Raw genomic sequence first — 23,495 nt, 5'->3', positions numbered from 1 at the left:
GAGCTCTGTGCAAGATGTGCAGGACACAGAGGATGAGATGCTCCCATTTGCCTCCCAGAAAAGCTTCGCGTCTAGATAATCAAACAGTGGAGGAAAAAGGGGGTTTAAAACATCAGCTGCTGAAGCCTACGTCTGCAAGGCCTCTGCCCCACAGGGAGCACCGGCAAAGGCTCAGCTGGTGCAGAGGGTTTAGTCCACATAGGGGTGACAGCAACTCCTGCACCAAGCTGGGAGGCCTTGTGGTGACGTGCCCATGGTCACCAAACCCTTGGAGGTTTGCAGGATTCCCTCAGCTCAGCCGGGACCATCAGGGCACAGGGGTGAGCCTGAGCAGCGGCACAGTCAGCTGCCAGGACGGGCACCCAGGGCTGAGGCTGCCAGCCCTGCCCCAGCACCGGGAAGGCTTGGCTGGGGCAGCTTCTGGACTGCAGCATCACGGTGAGGCAAGCTTAGCACTCACCCTAATGAGCTACCAATTACATCAACAAACTGCATTAATTTTAATGCTCTCCCACTTATGCCAGAGTCATTATGCTTTCGCACTCCATTTACCTGACGGTGTCCACTGAGACTAACAGCAGCTTATTACTAAAGCATCTCCGTACCCCCGTGAGCCCCAGGTTGGAGGACCAAAGCTCAGGCAGGAGCTTACTGAGACCCAGATGCAGCACGGGGGATGCAGGGGAGGGTGGACAGGCACCCTGCTCGCTGCCGCTGCTGGATTTCCCCAGGGCAGGATCAGTGCTTGGCTGAGGGGAGGCGATATTTTTGCATCCAAAAACATCCCAATCCTTCTGCACCTACAAGGCAGCGGATGGACCTGAGCAGGACCCCAAGCAGCAGCGTGCTGGGGCTGGGCACAGAGGCAGCCCTGGGCTCTTCCATGGGCAGGCAGAGCCGCCCAGCCCCTCTCATCAAAGCACACATCTAGTAGAGGACGTCTGCTCATCAGAAACCGCAGTTTTCACAGGAAAAAAAACAGGTGGTATTTTTCACTCTTTCCCATTGATTTTTTAAACTGAAAATACCACGATTTTCAAAGAAGGCCAAAAAGAAAAAAAAAATATTACAAGACAGTGCATAAACAAAAATTAATAGAAGTATTTCCACAGGATTTTTAAGTATAAAAAAGCTTTTATAAATATCTATGGAAAAATTACTGCTATTTTGGATCAGCTGTGGAGTCAGCATCAAGCAACAGATTTTGCTGAGCATCCGCTCCTCTAGAAATGCTTCCCAGGACAGAAAGCAAAACTACCAGACTTTTCAGCACACTCAGTTTGCTAATTTTGTCCAAGGAAATCTACTCACCAAACTCATCCCTTCATGTTTTAGAGGGAGCGGTCCCAAGGAAGACCAACAGCACTGCAGACACTTTGGTCACCAATCAGCCCTTCCTGAGGCTGCACTATGGTGTACGTACAACACGGCATACACACAGTACAGTGTATGGACAATATGGTGTACATGGCCTGATCAGGGTCTGCCAGAACCTTTCCCTTGCCAAATACACATTTTTAACCATTTTAATGCTGATCCTCCCTGCAGCCCCTAAGCGGTAACAAGGGCCTGAAACATGGGCAAAGCATGGAGGCAGCGACGAAGCCATTCAGAAGGTGTTGGGGAGCACTGAACCCTCCTCGAGAGCCCCGGTGGGAGCTGAGCTCCACCTTGAAACAGGTGACAGGAGTTAAACAGAGTGGGAGAAGTTTGGGGAACTTCTTCCAGCTGCCCAGGGGTGTTCAGCATCGCAGGCAACTGCACTGAACCAGGCTATCCTTGAAGAAAGTCCAGCAGAGAGCATGGAGAGCAAGACCCTTGAGAGAGGGTGGAACAAACTGTACAGCCACAGCTGTTGACTAACAAACAGCGGCTTATTATCTAACTAATGATCCATTAGTGTTAAAGCACGAGGCCTGTCCTATTCCATGGGGCAGCGGCAGCAGCGTCTCCCTTGAGAGCCTGCAGCACCCAGGTTCACATGAAAAGGCCTTTCCTCATGGGAATTACTAGCCAAAACAGCAACCTTTCCCATGCAGACAGAATAATAATAATAATTTTAAATAGTGGAACAAATGCGATTCAATCACATGTTTGGGTTTTTCCCCTCCCCTGGATAAAGCACTTATATTATCATTTATTTATTAAGAGAAAACTTTATTGTAATTGGGATTAACCTCCTGCTTTGCACTGCCGGCAGCTGAACAGACGCAGGGGACATGAGTGCAGCACAGGGGACCCATGTCCAAAGGTACCCAGGGTTTTGTGCAAGCTGTGGTGACTGGAAGCATTACCAAAATGGCACTGCTGGTCTCTGGGAGGAAAACAGCATCGGCAGCGTCCATGGATGGTGCTGGAGAGGTGCTGGCAGCCGCAGTTTCACCCCCAGGCTGGTGCTGCATCTTCTGGCTGAACACAAACGACGCTCCTTCAAGCAGGGCATGATGCACAAGGATCAGCCAGCATTTGTCCTGAGCAGCTCCTCCAGGCTCGTCATTGCCCACGCATTCACCCGTGTCTTCTGCCTGTGCCACGACTGAAAACAACTGCACTGCTGAGACACATCACCACATCGTCCACATGCAGATGTGAACCCAGGGGAGAGAGCAACTTCCAAAACCACTGTAGATTTTGGGCATAAAAACATTTTTGGGGATAGAGTAAATCAGTATAGAGAGACAAATCTCCCCATCTACTGATAAAGTTTCTTTCCTGACATGCAGTATAGCAGAGCAGCATTCACTGTTAGTAATTCCAATGAAATGAATGGAAATACCTAGAAAATAATTTAGTCCCAAGAGTTCATTCATATTCAGCCAGATAGGACGAATGACAGTGTGGTTCCTCACTTGGTTGGTTGTTTTTTAACAGATCTATTGTCTGGACTTGAGTAATAATCCACCACCTGGACTCTTAGTAGAGTATTGATGCAATTTGGTCCAACTCTAAATCTGCTCAAGACAGAAGGGCCATTTTTGCTGACTTTGGAAGGTGTTGGTCAGGGCTCACCTCCTGGAGGCTGTGCTGCCCCAGGCACAAGGCACAGGGAAGGGGCTTTGGTGCTCGTCCGCACACCTGCCTGGACCCAAGCCAGCATCCTCCGGTCCCAGCTATTGCTCTGCAGAGCAGGAGCTCCATTAGAAAAAAAAAACAAACAATCGATTAAGGATTATAGAAGCATACTTTTGTTTGTTTGTTTGTTTGCCAAAATTAACTCTGTAAACTGTCAATGCCACAGCAGAGCTCTCTGCAAGGCAGGATTTTTGTAAAGCTATTTTTAACATTTTAAAAATTGGGAAAGTGAGTAAAAATAAATAAAGAGTTCCAGCTGAAAACTTTGAAGTCAGTTCACCAGATAAATAATGCAAGGAAAACAAAAAAATAATGAAAAATAAAGTTAGCAGGCCTTTAATACTACGTTTATCAGACAAGCTAAATATAGCAGCTAAATATAGCAGCATTAGACTAAAACACCGTCTTTAGCAGGCTTAAGTTTCAACAATTCATTTGCTATTTAGCATCTACATGAAATCATTCAGCACCTTGATTTTTTTTGAAACAAAGACAAATAGTAAATTTTTATCTGTTTAAAGAAGCCCAAATCACGGTGCACTAAACGTAGAAAAGCAGAGCGATATCGGAGAATGGTGTAAAACCTAATTAAAGACCTTTGGCTGCCACAGAATTGAAAACCAATTAAAAACCTCTTTTTGCCTAGAAAAGTCCCAGAAGAAATTCCTAAATCTTAATTTGCTTCTGTCCTTATCTCCGTTGTGACAGGTCTCTGAAGCCTCCTCTGCCAAGCCAGGAAGATAAGAGAGAAGCGAGCAGCAGCGCACAGGGTCTGCCTCCCCCTCCACAGGCAGAGCCAGCTGGACCACGATCTTTAATTATGGAGCACGATCTGATGCTCCATTAGAGAAAGGGCTTTTAAAACCCTATTTAAAATTTGATATGCAAGGCTCAATACCTTGCTGCTAAGTATAACCCTTGCGGATGACGAGGAATTATGTTCAGCCCAGGCCATGCCTCAAACCCACCTACTCCTGCCAGCAGTTTCAGCTGCTCCCAGCTCGAGCCGCTCTGGGTACATCAAGGAGGCAAACCAAAATTTTCAAGGTTATTAAAAAAAAAGAAAAAAAAAGACATTATAAGGATCAGCACACTTCTGTCCTGCTGCTTGGGGGTAGTGCCTCAGCACTTCGCCAGACACTTGATACCATTTTGTTTTATTACTGCAGAGAATTATCAAGGAGACAGGCTGGGAACACTCAGAAAACCTTTTTACAGGTTTATATTTAATTTAAGAATCTAATCTAATTCCTTAGTAGCCTTTCCTTTTTGTTAATTTAACACTTAATTCCTTCCTTGCTATTTGAATGAATTCATATCTGTGGTCAGCCAGAGAAGATGAAATTGGAAATTACAATTCTGGGGATGTCATGCTGCATATGAGTAATGAGAACTATGGTTTTTTTACATGGATTTTGACATTTATTAATTTTCTTTAATACCACTTTTTGTTCTGCGTGACAATCTCATTATGACCTGAGGTTTGAGATTCACAACCATGGCAAGTGCAGAGACCAGAGGTAACCAGAGGGCTCAGCTCTGCTCCCAGTTCCACCACTGGGAAGACGCAGCCTGCCCACTGTCTGCCCGCTGAGCACTGCAGTTGTCCTCCCGAGCATCACCAACACGTGGATCAGAAATGCCAGGCTTCAAAGCGTGATCTGGGAGCTGGTGCTGTGCCAGAGGAGCATCCGAGGGCAGAGAGGGCGCGGTGCTGGATGTGCCAGGGAGCCGATGCGCCCTTGGAGGGGTACAAAAGCACCTTCCTCTTTTGTTGAATGCTCCCTTATTCCTGTTACTGCACTCCTTTTTTCTTCACTTTTTTAGACCTCTAATGTATTCTATATTTTCCTTCCCACCAAGCCAGACTCAATCTTCCCTACCTCTCCTGAGCCACGCAGCCAGGTCAGCTCTCCCAACCATGGGCAGACAGTGACCCTGCTCACATTGCCCCTCTCATGAGCTCTAGTCTTCTCACCTGGAGGAGAAGAATAAACATTTTCTTAGCAAAACCCTACAAGATGACAGATGACTGACCACTGCACTTCCCCCTGGAGATCCCACAGGCATTGCTTGAGCTGGCAGCTTGCTGGAATTTTCTCGTTTGAGTGTGTATCCATGAGCTTCCCAAAGAGCAGCTTGGGCAGACCTTTCATTATTTTTCCTGCTGAAGCCCCAGGCTCCATCCAAGTCACCAGGTGCAGAGAAGCAGCCTGCGCCTGTTCAGACACAAGGAAATATCACAGTGCTGGTATTTACCAGCAATTACGTAAAGCAAACTTTCACCTTGAGAACATATTGACATTATTTAAAACTTGTGCTCCCAGTGACTTTGCTCCCTTTTCTCCCTTTGCTTGTACACGTCACGATGGCGGCTGCAGCAGGTTGCTGCCTTGAGCGTGCCACGCCGCTGGGGCTCCGTTTTCTTCCCGCTCCCAGCCCCAGTGCTCTTGCTCCCCACAGACAGCGCTGGGTGCTCTCTCCTCCACCCTTTATGTCTGCAGCTCCCAAAGCGACTTACCCATTTGGTCGCTCAGCTCAAAACCCTCACAAGGAGCTGCTTTCTCCCGTATGGGCACAACCTGCCAGGCCACACTGGGCACCAATCCTGCTGGAAACACCCACTTTTGCACAGGTGCCTTCCCCACACCCAGGTTTCACAGTGCAGGAAGGAGCCATCAGGGACTGCTTCACCACTGCCTGCCAAGGCAATGCCGGCACGGCCTCAGTGCGGGGTAAATAGCCCCGGGGTTTCCTGCAAGCTGGTGTCCAGAGAAGGGAAACTTCTCCCTGAGGAGGAGGGGACGGCAGCTGTAACATGGGGGTGGGGGCACAGGGGAAGATGAGCAGCAGAGCCCAGAGACCACAGACACATGTATCCCATCTTGAGCAGCTAAACATCTCTGCAGAGAACCAGGTACCAACCTGGGCTTTTCCCCTGCACACAAGGAAGAGGGTTTTCTGCTCATGCAGGGGCTGACCATCCCTGCTGCCATCAGGGATATGCAGACAGGGCTCACTGTGCACAGGGACCTCACTGCACATGCGAGCACAGCAACATGGTGCCATTGCAGGAGACATCCTCATGCAAGCGGGTGCAGCCTGGGGCCCCTCCACACAGAGGCCAGGCAGCTGCAGCTGCAAACGTTGACTGGGCAGGTGCTGCTGTCTCAGAGCCCAGTTACTGAGCCAGAGGCAGTGATGTGTTGGCCATCAGCAACTCTTGCTCACTCATAGGTGTTAAGCACCAAGATGAGTGATGAGAACTGGAAAACATACCTGCCCTGGGGGCCAGCTTTAATTGCAGCATCTTCCCCCAGGATGCAGGCCTCAGAGGGCAAAGCTTTTTCTCCCCAGGGACCAGCTGTGATCCTGAGCTCTCACTCTCTGGCATGCGGGGCAACATGCTCCAGGCCTCCAGTGGTCCTTTTTGCTTCAGGTGGATGCACCTGTCATCACTTAGCATTTGCAACCAGCCCTCAAGGATCATTTCCATGAACGAGGGTGATGAGTCATCTGATCAATTTGCTTACCATGCCAGTGAGTTTTCCTGCTGCACTCCTTACATGAAAAAGGCAGCTTTAATTTGGGGAAGACAGCTTTAATCCTGCTGGAGGATGTCCTGGTTTCAGCTGAGATAGAGTTAATTTTCTTTATAGTGGCTGGTGTGGGGCTATGTTTTGGATTTGTGCTGAAAACAGTGTTGATAATACAGAGATGGTTTAGTTGTTGCTGCACTAGTCAAGGACTTTCCAGCTTCCCATGCTCTGCCAGGTGCAGAAGAAGCTGGGAGGGGACACAGCCAGGATAGTTGATCCAAACTGGCCAAAGGGCTATTCCATACCACATGACGTCACGCTCAGTATATAAAGCTGGGGAAGAAGGAGGAAGGGGGGGACATTTGGAGTGATGGCGTTTGTCTTCCCAAGTAACCGTTACGCATGATGGAGCCCTGCTTTCCTGGAGATGGCTGAACACCTGCCTGCCCATGGGAAGGAGTGAATGAATTCCTTGCTTTGCTTTGCTTGCGTGCGCGGCTTTTGCTTTACCTATTAAACTGTCTTTATCTCAACCCTCGAGTTTTCTTACTTTTGCTCTTCCGATTCTCTCCCCCATCCCACCAGGGGGGAGTGAGCCAGCAGCTGCGTGGTGCGTAGTTGCCAGCTGGGGCTAAACTGTGACAAGGAGAAAAGCCACCAGGAGTTCATTCAGTGCAGTTCAGCAGGAGCTCTGCATGTCAGCTCCCACGCCACCAGATGCTTAGTAAGAGGCAGTTCCAATTGGGAATTAACCCATTTTGCAGTTACTGCTAAACCTCTGGGTTTAATTATTTTAAAGAAAGTATTTTAATCCCCATTGCTGGTCTTTCCTAGAGACCTCCCAGCCTCAAGGCAGGTTCCTTTCTACAATGGCAACTTCAGAACCTTCTCTAAGGTAGGTTGGATCCAGAGCTCAAGGGGCCACAGGCCATCAGACCTGTCCAGGTATCCCGAGACCATCAGCCTCAAGGGCTCTTCTACACATAGAAATATGCTTTTCGGGTTTTTTCCCTCCCTCCATTGCTACAGCTAAAGTTTATTTTCCTTTATGCCAAGCCTTTGTTCCTGAACAACAGACTGCCCTAAGAGAAGGCTGGAGAGGGACTGTCTAGAGGTTTGTGTATTGTAAGGTCACAGCAGGCTGTCCCTGACGTAAGTCACTAATAGCATGGCTAGACACACTAAATGACATAAAAGTCTAGAGTGGACAATTAAATATAATTTCAAAGTGATACTTATCCTACTTGGAAAGAGCACTGGATTTACAATGTCTAATCCTTTGCAAAATGTCTGTATGTTAAATAGCAATATTTAATGCGACCACGTATCCTCTTGGTGGTCTCGTTAGTCTATCCTCTTGCTAAAAATACTCTTGATTTGTCTCTGGGAATACAGTAATTCTCATTAGCAAATCATGGTTGGTCTTATCAAATACAACAGCACAGACTAATATACATGGAAAACACATCAAAGAAACTAAACTATGGCTTTATGCCTTTCTGAGTGGTAAAAATAGTCAAAGAAATCAGTTATTTTCTTGTGAGAATATAACAGAAAAAAACCTGAAACCACTACATGCAAAAGCTAGCAATAATCTTGTGCGTGTATAACTTAGACCATACACCTCATTGTGCTCAGACCATGCATCGTACCCACAGCTACATCCTTTCATTCCCTTTATGGCACCTTTTGGAAGTCCTTGACACGAGCAATACCAGCTTAGCAGGGTTACGTGCCAAATGGAAACAACACCTCACTGAAGTGCTCTATGTCTGTGCCAGGCTCATTTTGGTTTCTTAAATCATAGCTTTCCAGTGTTTCGTTACAAGAACTTGAACTACTTGCAGGTAGTTGCTTGTTGAACTCCTACAAAGTGGGTGTTGCTTTCACATTGTCCCCACAGAAATACTCCAGCCTGCAGGAAGAAGCACGAGCCTTGTGTTGCCCTTTCACACAAAGGCCTAATTTGCCAAAAAAAAATTTTTAAAAAGGGAAAAAAAAAGTATGTTTTACAGAAGTGTTAACGCAGGCGACCGGGATTTCTCGAGACTATACAAAGCACCTCCCATGGAGCGTGCTGGTCACGGGACCCTGCTGTCAGACACTGGTTTGGGCTCAACCGTTGCACAAATCGGTATCTACCTTTTTCCCTCCCTGCCCCTCAAGGTCAGTTCCCTCATTTACCAGCAACTAGGCTATTTGTTTAGATGACTTATAGGCAAGAGAAAGCACTAGTTACCTTGCAAAATAGCCTCAGGAAGACAAAAACAATCACACCCACAGGTTTATTTTTATTGTCGTAAAAGACGACCCATCAGCAAATAAATGTAGTGATGCTTTTTGAAATATGTGGCAACTCTTTGGGCGGAGGGGGGGAACCCTCAGACTTACCGATTTTGCCTGGCATGGGACCCTCTGCAGATCCGGTCAGAGAGCAAATACTATGTTGCATACAAGAGCTGGTTTGCCTCCTCTGCTTCATTTAGCTTCTATATTGAGAAAATTAAGTGACCAAAGTAATTCTTATATCCTCCAGAAGGCATCCAGTTTGGAGATCACCCACTCAAATAGCACGGCTGAGCGAGGAGCAGCCAGTAACAAGAGAGGCAGGTCAAAACTGCTGGGCAGGTGAGTGCTGAATCCAGCCCCTCTTACAAATGCGAACAGAGGCTGCGAGAGATGAGACTGAGCACGCCGGCCGGCCGTCAGCCTGGCGGCAGACGAGCTGCTCCCGTGTCTGGAGGAAAGCTGGGTCCTGGGAGGGTGTCGAAGCTCTCAGGTACCAGCCAGCCTTGCCAAAGGGCGTGCACAAGGCCCGAGTGCTTCCCTGGCCTCCACCACCTTTAAGCAGCAAAACCCTAAGAACCTATCAAAGAGGCTGAAAGGTAAGCAGTATTTCTACTAAAGTTGCTTTAAAAATCACTACAGCTTTCATAAAACTCTCGTTTTACCAGTAATTTCATCACAACATTTTAGTAAAAAAAGCTCCCTCACTGCTTGGTGACAGCCACAAAAAAAACTCGCACCACCCTGTGCCTGTAGTAATGATAGGAATATGCTCCAGATTTTTTTTCTGAGCCTAAAATTACTTGAAATAGCTTTTCAACAAGACATGTTAATCTGATCTGTGACCTACACACAAACATGTCACATTGTTCCTCATCATTCACCGGAGCTGGAAGGAAAATGGACCTTAAATTAAACATTGCACCCGAGTACTTAATATTGCATCTTTTTCAACTGAGGGAAACCAGTTCCCCTGTTACATCCTTCTTGTCACTTTAGTCAGCTGTGAACACACAATTATTGGTGATAGATACTCTAATAAGTAACCAAAGTTACTTTTAATTAGTAACCAAAGTTAGTTTTACTGAATAAGTAAACTGTAAAGCTTTCTTGTGTGCCTACAGAATGTGTTTTCTCTGATATTGTCTGCAATTATATTACCAGAGTCCTCCTGTTATGCAAACCTGGTAAAAGAAGCGCAAAGGTACCAGACAATTTAAAAGATCTGAATAGGACAAATACTGCTGGTGAAATGGCTGGTGGGGCTGTACAGTTTCTAAGAACAAGTTGCCACTAAACTACTGCACCTCTTTCCAGTGTCTTAATGATGGAAAGCAAAAGTGGAGCTTGTTGAGAAGTGGTAAAGCACTTCTTACAGGCAATGCAAAGGAGCAGGGCTGAAACTACCATGTCTTTGCCACTGTAGTGCACGATTTCACAACCAAATGTTGATGTATAAACCATCATCCATCATCTATGATGGAACAAGCACTAAAAATGGAAGAAAGAACATTTAGCTGCTATTTAGCCACTCAAGTTTTTTATTTAGCCATTCAAGGTGGTTTGATTTTTTGCCTTTTTTTTTTTTTAAGCAATTCATCCCACTCCACCTTGACAGCTTGTTTACAATTTGTTTCTAGCCACAGACAGCTGACAGATGTGATGTGATTAGCAAGACAAGACAGCCTAAATACAGAGCAGACAGCACAGAAGACACACAATGGGACTGCAAGCTACTTTGCATGCTTCAACTTACCTTGAAGTTTTCATCTGAAAGTTGAGATGGGCATTAACCCCTACAATTCCAGGCAAGGTCAGGTTTCAAAACTGACTGCATTTAGGAGCAGACCCAGTTTCTGTTGAATTATAGAGAAGAGATAGGTGTCTTTCTGTGGCTCGACTCTTTCAGGCAAGAACATTTTCAGCTCAGTTCCACTATTGTTAGCAGAGTTATGAAAATAATTATTGCAGTTCGGCTTGTGCACTGGTGACTTTCTCCTTGATGCCCCCTCTGCAGTGCTACAGTAACAGCAGGACAGGCACTGCCAAGTGCCACAACTGCTCTGACCTGCAGGAGCAGAGGTGCCTGTGGGGAAACACTCCCCTCCAATATTCTGAGTTGTCAGACGTGAAGTCATCCGTGTATTTTCCAAGCAAAGGGGTAGGGACCAGGAAGAAGAGGAAAACCAAAGAAATTACCTAATAAACCCAAGTGAGTATCTCTAGTGGTAGTAAATTCAGATACCTGGGGTCTCCCTTGCTAGGGTCTTAACATTGCATGCTTTGGCTTTTCAAAAACCACCCAAGTAATATATCCAGAGAAGAGGCCACTTTGCAGTCTTTTGACTGGGTCCTTCCAAAACATTACTCTCCAGTTCTGAAAGGCACACAAAGCTATCCGATAATCATATCTCAGTGTAATGCATCTGAGAACATGCTGTCCAGGATCTGCAGACGAGGTCACAGGCCTGGTTAGACTGCTTTACTTACTAGTCTGGTTGAGTTATTTTACTGAAGACTGTCAAATCACATGGATAGAGTCCTCAGTTATGAGTAGACACTGACAATCGAGCAAGGGGCATACCACCTTCTGCAAAAGCAGCACAGGTACATTCAAGGGCTGATGGTTCACATCACACAGCAGCGATGCACAGCATTTTGGCAGAGGACGGCAACAGGGACGAGCATCTCTTGGCTCAGAACACAGCTGGCTGAGATGCCACAGCAATTTTTAAGCGGTTACTCATCTGGAAGATGGGGAAGCCCTCTCACCCCATGTGTGACAGTGCTATTTCAGCATGGCAACCCAGCCAGGTTGCAGCCACCTCCCACACCTGAGCAGGGATGGCTCAGAGCCAAGAGAGGCAGCCTGTACCATGTTAGGCATTTAATCTGTACCACACTAGACTTTTAATCAGTTACTCCTGCAACAAGCCCAGTTACTTGCAGCAATTCGAGAACTGTTTTATGAAAACAACCAGTGCATCCTCATGAGGTTCTCCTATGCCTTCCATGTGTGGTCAATACAGCTACTTGACAGTGTGGTCTTTGCTGTTTACATCAAAAAGCTCTGATGTAAGACCCATCAGAGACCCATGATCTACCTTCAGGCAGATCACAAGATGTCAGGGCTTTTGAGAAAAAAAAAAAAAAATGATATCAATAAACAGTTGGAGAAAACAAATACTTCAAACCTTAGATGATAACCAGCATCAGAAGAGTGTGATAAATTATTTGCTCCCATTTCATGCATAAGGGAACACAGACTTTCCAGGTGGCTTAGAAAAGGAACAGGAAAGAGAAAGGTCTTCCTTTAGCAAACAGGAGAATTAGGAAAATAAAGATGTATCACACCCTCCTACCAAGATCCCGTCCCTGAACTCAGCTCATGGACAAGGATGCCCCTCCAAGACTCTCGTCCTGCTCTCCCCAACAGCAGCGCCTGTTCCTGTGAAGCTGAAGAGCCACACTGTTGGGTGGTCACGTACCACTGGAGATTCAGATGCTCCTGCTCTCAGGGCACTGCTTTTACCCATCAGTAGCAACACTCGGGGCCTCTTCCAGCAAGTCCCTCGCTCCACTCTCAGTGGACATTGTGCCAGTAAGATGGAGTAATATAGAGGTTTCTCTTGCCTATTAGCTTTCATATTTGCATCTTACACATAGAGCATTCCTCTGCTTAATTTTAAGCCACTTCCAATGGCCGAGTAGTAAGATGAACACAGGGTTTAATGGCTTGATACTGCAAAGTCAGCTCTGTGTGGGGCATGGGAAGGACGAGAAAACTCAGAGCAGGGGATTCTGTAAAAAGAAACTCCTGTAATTTTTAACTTGTTTGCTAATTGATAGGCTGATTTTATACTGTTCAAAATAGTAACTACTATTTCCCTTCAGCCAGTGGACTGTTAATGAAGCTGGAATTTGTCCCAGCAACCATATGGCACACATCATCTCTATCGAGTTATCTAAATTCCAGAAAGTCCACATTTATAAGTATATAAATATGGAAGAGGAAAATTAAATGTGATTCCTGAAGAAGTGCATTTTCTGGAGTAAGCCTAAGCTGCGAAATGCAGCTGTTTATTGAATGGCATGGTTTCTCACGCCACATGGTGTTAACGGAAGACTAAAAAAATTCATCTTAATTTGGAATAGACAGCAAAAATGAGGAGTGAGATGTAGAATGTGTGACATCTTTTAAAACTCCCAGATCTAATGCCTAGTCTAATGCAAATATATGTTTACAAATAGGATGGGTTTTCTTTGGGGAGGAAGTAAGGAGGGGGAGAGCAAACAGGGCTTTTTTCTCATCAGCATCACTAAGTGCAGGACATATGCTGGGTGACACAAGAAGGTCACAGTCACGTTCCTAACTGCTTAGCCTCTGCATGCCCCAGCCTGCCTAGAATAACAGACAAAATGTGTGAGAAATATTTAAGGACTAAGCAGAAAATGGGAGGAAAAAAAAACCCCGACCCTCTCCAAAATCAGTGGCTGACAAGTGCTAAAACTGAGTGGTCTCATCTATACATCCTCTTACAGGGACCTCTACATGCAATGATTGCAGCTCAAGTTTGCCCTATGCTTTGGAGAGCCAAGATTCAAATTATTCCTATGAACAATCAAGGATTTAAAAAAAAAAAAGTCCTTCCTCCATGCTGTCGGATTAAGATATTTTCAGGGCTCCGCTGTCTGCACAGGAGCCACACTATGAGCTCAGACAGGCACAGCCAGCACCCTGCCTTCACAAACTCAGGGTCCCTCCGCTGACCTCCAGCTTCCCAGCGCCACAGGCTGGAGCCCCAGCTGGAGCGGAGGCAGCCGTGCGATGGTCCTCGCTCTCCCCGCTCTCACTGCGGGGAGCGGACCCGTCCCCCAGGCCAGTGCACAGAAATGGGATTTGAGGCTTGCTGCCTCGGTGCAGACGAGTGTGCATTGTTATTCCATGGCATATGACAAAAGCCACAGCTTGGGGAATAATGCAAGGATGTTTGATTTTTTTTCCTTTCCCAGCACTGTGTCACTGCAGGCCAAATGGAAACCTCCTGGGTTATTAAACAAGACAAATTTGACAGGATTGTAAATCATGAAGTTGTCCCAAATTGCAGAGGTTGTGACAGCATACGCTATAATCTCATTGGCATCTGATGTTCCCTTTTCTTTGTTTCTTCTTGCTACAGGAAGAAACATCCCTCCTTAAATCTCTGAAGTGAAAAGCAGCTGCAGCAATGCCAAAAAACCTGAATGATTAACCAAAACCTGACATTTCATGTTGTCTTTGCCAGGTTCAAGTAAATGCAATAATGCTATAATAGTTAGATACAGAAAATGGCTTTAAAAAATGGTTTTAAAAAACCCTATCCTCTAACATTCTGTATAATTTTAAAATGTTATTCAGAATTGACTATAAAGAACACATGGTGACTCATGGGAACTAGGGCATCCATCATTCATGTGATTACAGCAGAGAAGTGAGGCATTTGTTATATATGAGCACTTGAGACATCCCATATATACACGCAGTCAGATGTTAATAGTGTTGCATATCAACAGAAGGAATCTGTCTCTGTTTTGGGGACAGACTGGGGGATTTACTTAATTGTCTTTATTTACAGCAACAATCCTTTCATTGTTAATACCCTGAACTCTTGACAAAACATGCCTAAGGGACAGCAACTCTCCCTCTCCTTTCTAGAAACACGGGCTTTCAAATTGAGATGTTGACTTTTTCTTAACTGCAATTAAGAAGCTGCTTTGATTTGCCATCCAAGTTCAGTTCTCCTGTCCCTGGTGCAGGTTCTTTAGTTACACAAGGTTGTTCCTTTGAAGCTGGGAGAGCATCGCTCTCAGCGAGCCTTTGTGGGCAGAAAGGGAGCCTTGCAGGCAGAGGCTGAGTAAACCTCACAAGCCAGCGCTCTACCCACCTATTAGCAAGGAATACACACTCTCTATAAAAAAGCTACATAGGTACTATTTGCAAAAATATATCTGAGAGTAAAATATTCAAAACTGAAGTTACCGGGCACAGGCCAAAATAATCTGCATTTAAATGCCTGATGCAGGGCAGGTCTGCTCTCCAAAGCAAATTATTTTTTCAGATTTATTTCATTGTTAAGAAAAGGGATGACCCCTCTTTACCATACCTAACGATGTAGCACAGGAGCCTGTGCCCATTAGCAGGAGTTACATGACTTTGTGGTATTTATTGACAGCTGTCAAAGGTATGGGTAAAAATATGGAAAGATACACTGGCAGGAACTACATAAGAAACATGGGGAGGGGACTCAGGTGATCAGTGGTGCGTTTATTTTAGTGCATAAAACATGTTAAGGAAAATTATTTCCACACTTCTAAGAAAAGGTTACAGGCAATGAAAAACAAATGGAAAAGAAACCAAGCAATTTTTTTTTTTTTTTTACAATGATGTTGAACAAGGGAGGTAAAGGCAAAGTTGTTAACGCAACAGAGACCAAGTATTTTGGAACAATACTGGATATGGGGGGACACATGTTAAAATGGACCAATTTTAATTTTTTCCTTCGTTAATTGATACTGTTCCATGAATTAATGTTTAAAATCTGAAGTGTTCCTACAGTTCGTTTTCCCACAGTGTTATGCAGACAGATGAGAGTAAACAAGCTTGCTCTCTACTGAGGTCTGGAAAGCCTGACCAAACCCTGACCCTCCCTCCTGTCATTTCCACATGGGCACAGAAGAAAGGGCAGAAGCAATGGCCAAGAAGTATTGCATACCAAAGAGTTACAGTATTTGCCCTCCTTCCAGAGGGCTCAGCAGCTCTGGCACACAATGCTCCTTGAAAAGAGGATGAGGAGATTTTGGTGGTCTTTAGATGCCAGGGTAACTAAAGTCTTAGGTCAGCCTTAAGAGATCTGCCTCCTGCACACAGATTTTAGCTGGGATTGAGAATACTTGCTTGCAGGGCAGCAAGGGGCTGGCAGGAAATTAGATGTCAAAGCCATGGCCCTCATTCCACAGCTCCACATGATCTTTAGTAGGCCAGAGACACAATGTACTTGGTATATAAGAATCAAAGCTCAGATTTATTTTGGAACTCAATCAATAGGCAGTATGGAAGACAGAAGAGATGCTTTTACACTTGCCCAGAGATAACAGACCCCAGCCAGTGCACAATGCTGCGATCTAAGAGAGAACACGTAATGCCCACACAGCAACAGGCCAGCCAAGAGTCCAAGCAGGTATGAACAACTGAGCTCTGGCTCCCCTAAGCCAACTATAATTTAAAAAAAACGCGCACTCCAGATAGTCTGTGGGAACTCAATGTCCAAATGAACCTCTGAACCATGCCAACAAACTAAAAAAAAAAAGCTTTTTTTCTGCCTAGAATTGTAATTTTACTCTGCAAATTTACTAGCTTTGTGTGTTTCCAGTCCCAAACACATTTTCAGCTGAGATCTTTTCGCATTGCAAACAATTTTTCTAAACGCTTAGGAAATAGAGCCCCGAACAGAAAACTTTTTAATGAACATGTGGATAGCCTGACAGCATGTAGCTCAGAAAGAACCAACTGAACCTTTCAGTCCCACTACAAATTCAGAGGCATTACTCATTTCATGAATGAAAAGTGACAAACCCAAACAGCAGCAATAAACACTCCCAAAGATGGGAGCTCATTCAAGAGCCAAAATAATACACAGAGAAGGTAGTCCCCATTCCAGATCATCCCTTCTGGACTGTCAACCATGTTCCTACCGTAGCACCACTCCCAGGTTATCTGGGCTGCATCTTCTACAAATCACCTGGCCATTAAATAACTCTGGAGGACTCCTGTGTATCACTGATACTGGAATTCCTGACAAAAACTAACCATGCTGTTTTACTGAGTAAGATATGTTGTGGAACAAATCCCACCACATTTTCCCCAGAACAGGTAATCAGCAGGTCCAACAGAGCTGGACATCAAAAGACAGAGCCTACGGACTGAGAAGAGTTCACTTAATGATGTGTACAAGACTGGCAACGAGAACATGCAAACCAGTGCCAGTCAGTGAAGTCATCCTAATTCCCTAGCTTGTTCTCAAAACTGTGATCACCATTTCACAGCTGAATGGGTCCTGCAATACTCATAGGACCAAAAACTTTATCATTAAGCAAAGTATACACAACTCTGCATTTTAAGACTTTTTTTCTGACCACATCTGTACACAAAGAACAATCATTCACATTTTAACTAAAATACAAAAGAAAAAAAAAATCTGACAAGCTACATAAGCTGCACAAGTAAAGAACACTTTCACAGAGCATGGAAAGCATGAAGTGCTACGTGAGAGCTTGACTCACCCTCCAGACCTTTGTGTAACCTATCATTACGCACAGCCTAAAACACCACATAAGGTGCAAGCCAGGAGGAAATGGGACACACGTTACTCCTTCAACACACACGTACCTTTTACTAGGTTAAAATTGCTTATATATTTCCAAGTATGCACAAGCTGAATTATGATTACCTTCATCAAAAGTGTGTTACATACCAGCAATGGGCTATTTTCTCCCTTGACGTGAGGACCATGCCACTAGAAAAGCTTCAGCTTTATCGATTCTGATTAGGAGCAGAGGAAGTAACAAAGATGTCAGCTACAAAAAGGAAGAATTAAAAAACTAGCAACCAGCAGAGTCAGACACCAATGCAAAGATGAGGTAATTACCAGCTGGAGGGTAAATTAAGAAGTAACAACAATTCTAGTAGGTGGAGTGAACTTTGCAAAAAAAGTGCTCTGATCTTTCCAGATCAGATAATCCCCAATGGCTATAAACTTCTCCAGATGTTTGTATTGCACTTATTGCTGTGGCATCAAATTATTTTTTGATGTCCAACCAGCCCAGACTAAGACTAGATTAAGACTGTAAGCCTTTGGGGAGAATTTTATTTATCTGCATGCAAAGTGTCCTAATCCAAGATTTCCATTATTCCTCTAAAGAGTCAGACTATTGGTTTGAGCTTCTGACTGTTACTAAAATGCTACTCCTTGAAGATTCTCTCCCTCAGAAACAGAATGGGCAATTTAGAAATAGCATTGATATGAGAAACAACTCATTTTTGTCCTGGGAACAGGTTAAGACTCTCAGTGGTTCTTCAGCCCAAGGGAACTCTAGAGCTGCAGCTCAGGCCATCAGACAGCTGCCTTCTGCCCTCATGAGAGTTCTCACCCCTTCATGACAACTCCATTACCCCAAGAACACCAAGACTGCAAATGCCCCAGGATAGGTTGGGTCCTGCCATGAATTGCTTTCCCTGGGCCAGACTCTTAGACTTTATACAACTTTCTAAGGGAAGGGGAACCACGGAAAACTGGACATCTGCAGATGATTAGCTCTTTGATGTGAACAGGGCAAAGAAACCAAATAATCTGGGTTTTCCCAGGTTTTCTTCCCCATCATTCTTGCCTACTTCAAAACACAGCACAAGGAAATGTCATCCCAAGTGTCTCGAGTCATTCAGAGTGCTGTGTTTCTTTGCACGGATATCAGCTGCGCCTTTTGACAAGTCATATATGGAAATGAGCACTTTTGGCATTCACTGCTAATTGGGCACCAAAAAAAGCAAAGTCCAAATGAATTCTGAGATTGCAGTGTGAGTCTACCATCATCAGGAGAGGGCAGACAGCTCCAGCAGCTCGCCCTGCTAGCACACTAATGTAGTCTTATTCACATTCAGGTCAAATATCTACTAATTGCTTTTTATCCAGATGCTGTTCTAATTTAGGTACTGTAACTGCAAAAATGAAAGCATTCAAGATTTGTGAAAAAAGAGGCGGCCACTTATCATCTAGACACTGATGGCTCTAGATACTATGACAGGCTTACTCTTCATAAAGGCAGCCTTACTGAAAATGGAGATTGAGTATCTGCTATATCTATATGTACACCTACAGCTGTGGATTCAGAGATGGAAAGGGTTTGTTATACTATGGTTAAGAAAGATGTAATGAGCATCAAGTCATTTTACACTGCATTACAGAAGAAAACAGTTTGCAGTTTTTGGCAAATCTTTGATGTTTGCTTTTCAATCCTGGTGAGTAGATGTTAACTAATGTCATTATGAACACTTTAATCCAGAGGGAGATATAAGAAAAAACCTCAAAGATTAATTTGATTGAAGCACTACATTTAATCCACTATGCTATGTCCAACACTGATGACAAAATGACATTCAAAAAGAATTCTTCCACTTTAAGTAGAATAGATAATGAGTCACAAAAAAAAAAATCTGTACATTGTGGCCATATACCAGCTCCTGGGCTATTATCAAGGCTCAGACACAAAACTTTGACATCCTGACTTTAACTGCCTCATAATGGTTAGAACTCACCCTAAGCTTCTTCCGAATGGAGAACACCAGTGAAGATACTCACTTTTAAACAGTGCATCTCCTCATCCCCTGCATACAGACAGCAGGATATATTTACATTATCCAAAAGGAGTTGCAACTACTTCAACTACTTTTTAGTTTAATTAATAAAATAGAAATGGGATATGGATTTCAGGGGATTTAAACTCAAGCAGGCTCTAAAATCTGGTCTCTGAGCTGGAAAAAAATTAGTAGCATGTGACACTTAAATGACTGACACATACTTAAACGACAAAGCAATATTTTCCAATCTAGTGCTTTGCACAGCATTAGAAGAGTATTCTTAAAGTGATGAGTCAATTAATCTTGACTGACTACTTTCCAAGACTATCCAGTGGTGCCACTATTAACATCTGTAACAACCTTGCACAGCTATGCAGAATTAAGATTATTATTTTTTTAAAGAGGAAGAATTGCTTTTGATTTTAACCAAAACAATTATAAAACCTAAAGCTTACACAGACATTTTGGTAGTGATCATTACTAGTAAACTGCATAAAGAATAAATATCAGTACTTCCAAAATCGACACCATAGTAATACAGCTGCTTGATGCATCAAGCAGGGACAAAATACAATTAGCATACTCCAAACAAAAGTCTATTAAGCTTTACATGGTTATTGGTAATAGGTAGCACAATAAAATAAGGTGATTTAAACAGTTTTCCCCAGATGATGCCCCTCTGACTCTGTTCATTAGCAAAACCACTTGTAACATATGATGGGAAGTTCGGAACAAGCACGATGGTATTAGCCTTCTATAAGCACTCAGAGCTGCAATTTGTCAGCAGTGTACTGTATTTTGGAGCAGATAAGATTTCTGTAAATCTACACGGCTGCACACATCAGCAGTAGTTCTCCAAGAAAAAAAATTAAGACAGTTTGTTCTTTTGTCAGTCCTTAACAATAAAATGAACACATCAGGCCAATATAGTTTCTTAAAAGTAGGTCAAAAATACCCATTCATGATCACTTCTGCATTGGTTTCCTAGCAAATTAATCTACCCACACAGATATACGTAATGCGTATCCTGGAGACAGTGAGGCAGAGGAAGAAAACCAAATACATTAATGAGGTAGCTTAGACTGAATAACTGCAGTTAAAAGTTTTATTGAACAAAAGAAGGTAAAATGTGGTAGTCCAAGTTCACTGAGCAAAAGCAGCTCTCTCGCTGAAGCTGCAATTTGTGCTAAATAACCTTATTAACTGAGACTATACAGAGGACACATTATGCAAGTTCTCAACAGCAAAGGAGAAAAGTTAGATTAAATTTGATCTGATGGAACAACTTGGTCAAATTCAGTGGCTTAAGTTAATGTTTCTAGCCCTTATCTATCTATATTCAGTACAGGCATACAACAGAATATACAACTGCACTGAATTCCCACTTGTTAATAGTGTGTGCTCCCATGCAAGCGGAAGCCAATTCCTGAAAAAACCCAAACTAAAAAACCCAAACATTTTAAATCTTTTGTTTGAAGCATCACTCAACCGACTCAGGAAAAACACTTTATATACGTTATAAAAAACCCCCGGCCTCTACAAGGTCCGCTTCCTGTATAGTGCTAATATTTTAAAATTATTTTATTTCTCCCCTCTGCCTAAGAAACTTCATATGCTCTGAAAGCACCCACAAAGTCAGGTGGGTAAACAGATATGTCAAAAATTCTCTGTGAAAAGAGGGAGGTAGCTCAGGCCCCTTGGCAACCTTCTGTCATAGTTCACATTGATGTGGTCTACCTCCCCTTGTAATCGGCAGTCAAAAATGAAAGCAAAAATGGTTTCAACTATGAAATTTAGTGAAAGAACATGTTCAATACAAAGTCTTCAAATTTGACTCATTGGGCTTCCAAATATAAGCTATAAGGTACCTCACACCCAATACACAACATTAATAACGTACCTAGTTCATACATTTTATAGACAATATCTTCTCATTTGTTAAACATTTGGCTCGGGTGAGTACATCTTTTTTTGTTAACCACTTGACAAACATTCTAGGTCAAACAAACAGCACAAATAATGTCAAAGTCTTTTTTTTCCAGTAATTGTACGAAATGCTGTAGGCTAAGCCTAACAGAAACTACTGAAGAAAAATAATAGACTCCATGATGCAGTGCAAAGGTGTTACTACAACATCATAAGTCAAGGGATGTTCCTAAGGTGCTGAAAGAGGAGATTCTCTAGACGGTGACCCTGTATTGTCCTCCGGTGGGAAAACAGTAAGAGTGCAGGCTCGAATGCCACCAAGTGATTCTGGAAGGTCAAATACTTTATGCCACTCATCTTTTTCTGGATCATATTTCTGAACTATTTCCACCATACACCGATTATTCCAAGAATATCCTCCAACAACATAGATTTTATTTTCAAAGACAGCAACCCCAACATCACTTTGCCCACGTAACATGGCAGCAATTGGAGTCCACTGGTCTAGAGTTGGTGAGTAATATTCACAGCTTAGAACATCATCATAATCACTCGTTCCTCTAAAGTGATTTCCACCAATAACATACAGCTTGTCTCCTACAGTACACATACAATGCAGACCTCTGACTGTTGTCATCGGAGCTTTCTGAGTCCATTTGTCTGTGTCAGGGTCGAAACACATAAGTTCCTTTTGGAAAGTATCATGGGTAATTCCCCCTAGAGAAATAAAACACATGTTAGGGTGAACACTGCTCTAATAAGCAATAAATAGCAGAAACATAAATTTTTGTGAATGAATTCAGCCTTCCCTAAAACTTTTTCACATTAGCTTAGATTACTATCACATATGTGCTCCATTTCAAATGACATTTTTAATGTACCTTGTTCCTTTAAATCTGAATATGGAACAAAGCCATGTCTCAGAGTACTTCATTACATAAGATGATACTGGCAGATTAAAACAATTTTTTGTTCTTACCTATGCTTCATTTTGGCAAAATTATTTCTTTGCTTACATTTGTTCAGTTTGCTAGTGTTGTTTCTTACCATCAAGAAAACAGTATCAAAATTCAAATTTGGATACTACGCTATTGTTTTTTAAGTGGTCCTATCACATAACAGAATTTTCTTCAGAAAACTTTTTTCATCAACTTGAACTGCAGAGAGAGAGGACACAAATTTCAAATATTCTTCTGTTAATAGATGCCTATGGTGTTCTCTATATTTACCTTCTCCAAGGTTCCCTGCCAAAAGCAGTTGGAGAGGCTTCATGGGAAAATCACAGGACGATTTCCCATCAGTGGATGAAATGTCCCACCTTTCCGCAAGGTCACTAGGCAAGTCAGAAAGCAGTCACACCAATTTCAGACACTGTAGGCTTATTAGCTATGGTTTAAGACCATAATGCAACTATATTTGAGGTGCTAAAAAATATGGAGAGAACACACTGCTACTGAACAACCTCCTGCTGGGCTAACCATTCAACATTAAATTACCACGCTTGGATGACTTGCAGACAGAGACGGCATGGTGTCTACAGGAGTTATGCAAGAAAGTGCTTAATTTTTCAGTTGGACAGTAAGAACTAAATACAGAAAAAATAGGACTGTCCAGCCCTGACACTTAATGACAGCCACAGCAGTGGCAGTGCTTGGGAGCCTGTCAGAGAGAAGAGGCTCTAATGACAAAAGGAACCAATCTTCACATTTTCAACCCCAAAAGTGTCTAGACTCAGAGGGATATCTGAGACGACAGGAGGAAAAATCTGTGGGAAAACACAGCATCTACATGAAAAAACACAGCAGGGAGCATATACATGTGCCACCTGCAGTAAAACAAGCAAAATGGGCAAAAAATACAAATAGCAGCACAATGATTAGAAGCTAGCTTAATGGACTTGCTCATAGAAAAATAAACTGTACCTTATGGTAAATTTTAAAACAAATCCCTCCTAGGCCACTGGCACAAGGCCCCCTGATTCAAATACCCCGAGGATCAATCTGCTCCAGTGCATCTCCCCACCAGTTCTTTACAGCTAAGCAACCTTGTCCCACCTCCTGCCCTGAATTTCAGCTTAGTTCTTAGGGGACATCCTTTAAAATCGCAGTAGGAGAGCACACATAGGTCTGTGATCTCTGCAGAGATCACTCAGACAGATTGAATCTTCCTTAAAAATTGAGCAGATACCAGATTTTCAGAAAACCTATTGCCCCCAGTTTGGAAAAGAATGGAATGAAACTATAACCTCTGTGACATGTAGGACTGAGCATATTACAAATTAA

General features: G+C 43.5%; 1 protein-coding gene across 9 annotated transcripts in view; it reads right to left on the bottom strand.

Moving 5' to 3' along the window:
* Window positions 1-15,111: 15,111 nt before the first annotated feature.
* The window catches only part of KLHL13 (kelch like family member 13), a 93,279-nt gene continuing 84,895 nt past the window's right edge, over window positions 15,112-23,495 (bottom strand). For 5 of the 9 annotated variants that reach the window (XM_072877068.1, XM_072877065.1, XM_072877064.1 and 2 more), the window contains one exon: window positions 15,112-21,930. In XM_072877068.1, coding sequence (XP_072733169.1) covers window positions 21,443-21,930 — 488 coding nt within the window. In that variant the 3' untranslated portion in view covers window positions 15,112-21,442. The remainder of the gene's footprint in view (window positions 21,931-23,495) is intronic. The other 4 variants (XM_072877062.1, XM_072877070.1, XM_072877066.1 and 1 more) reach the window with 2 other exon arrangements.

This window comes from Ciconia boyciana, chromosome 12, assembly GCF_034638445.1.
Source record: "Ciconia boyciana chromosome 12, ASM3463844v1, whole genome shotgun sequence".
In the NCBI taxonomy this organism is placed as follows: domain Eukaryota; kingdom Metazoa; phylum Chordata; class Aves; order Ciconiiformes; family Ciconiidae; genus Ciconia; species Ciconia boyciana.
This window is presented reverse-complemented; position numbering and strand designations above follow the sequence as displayed.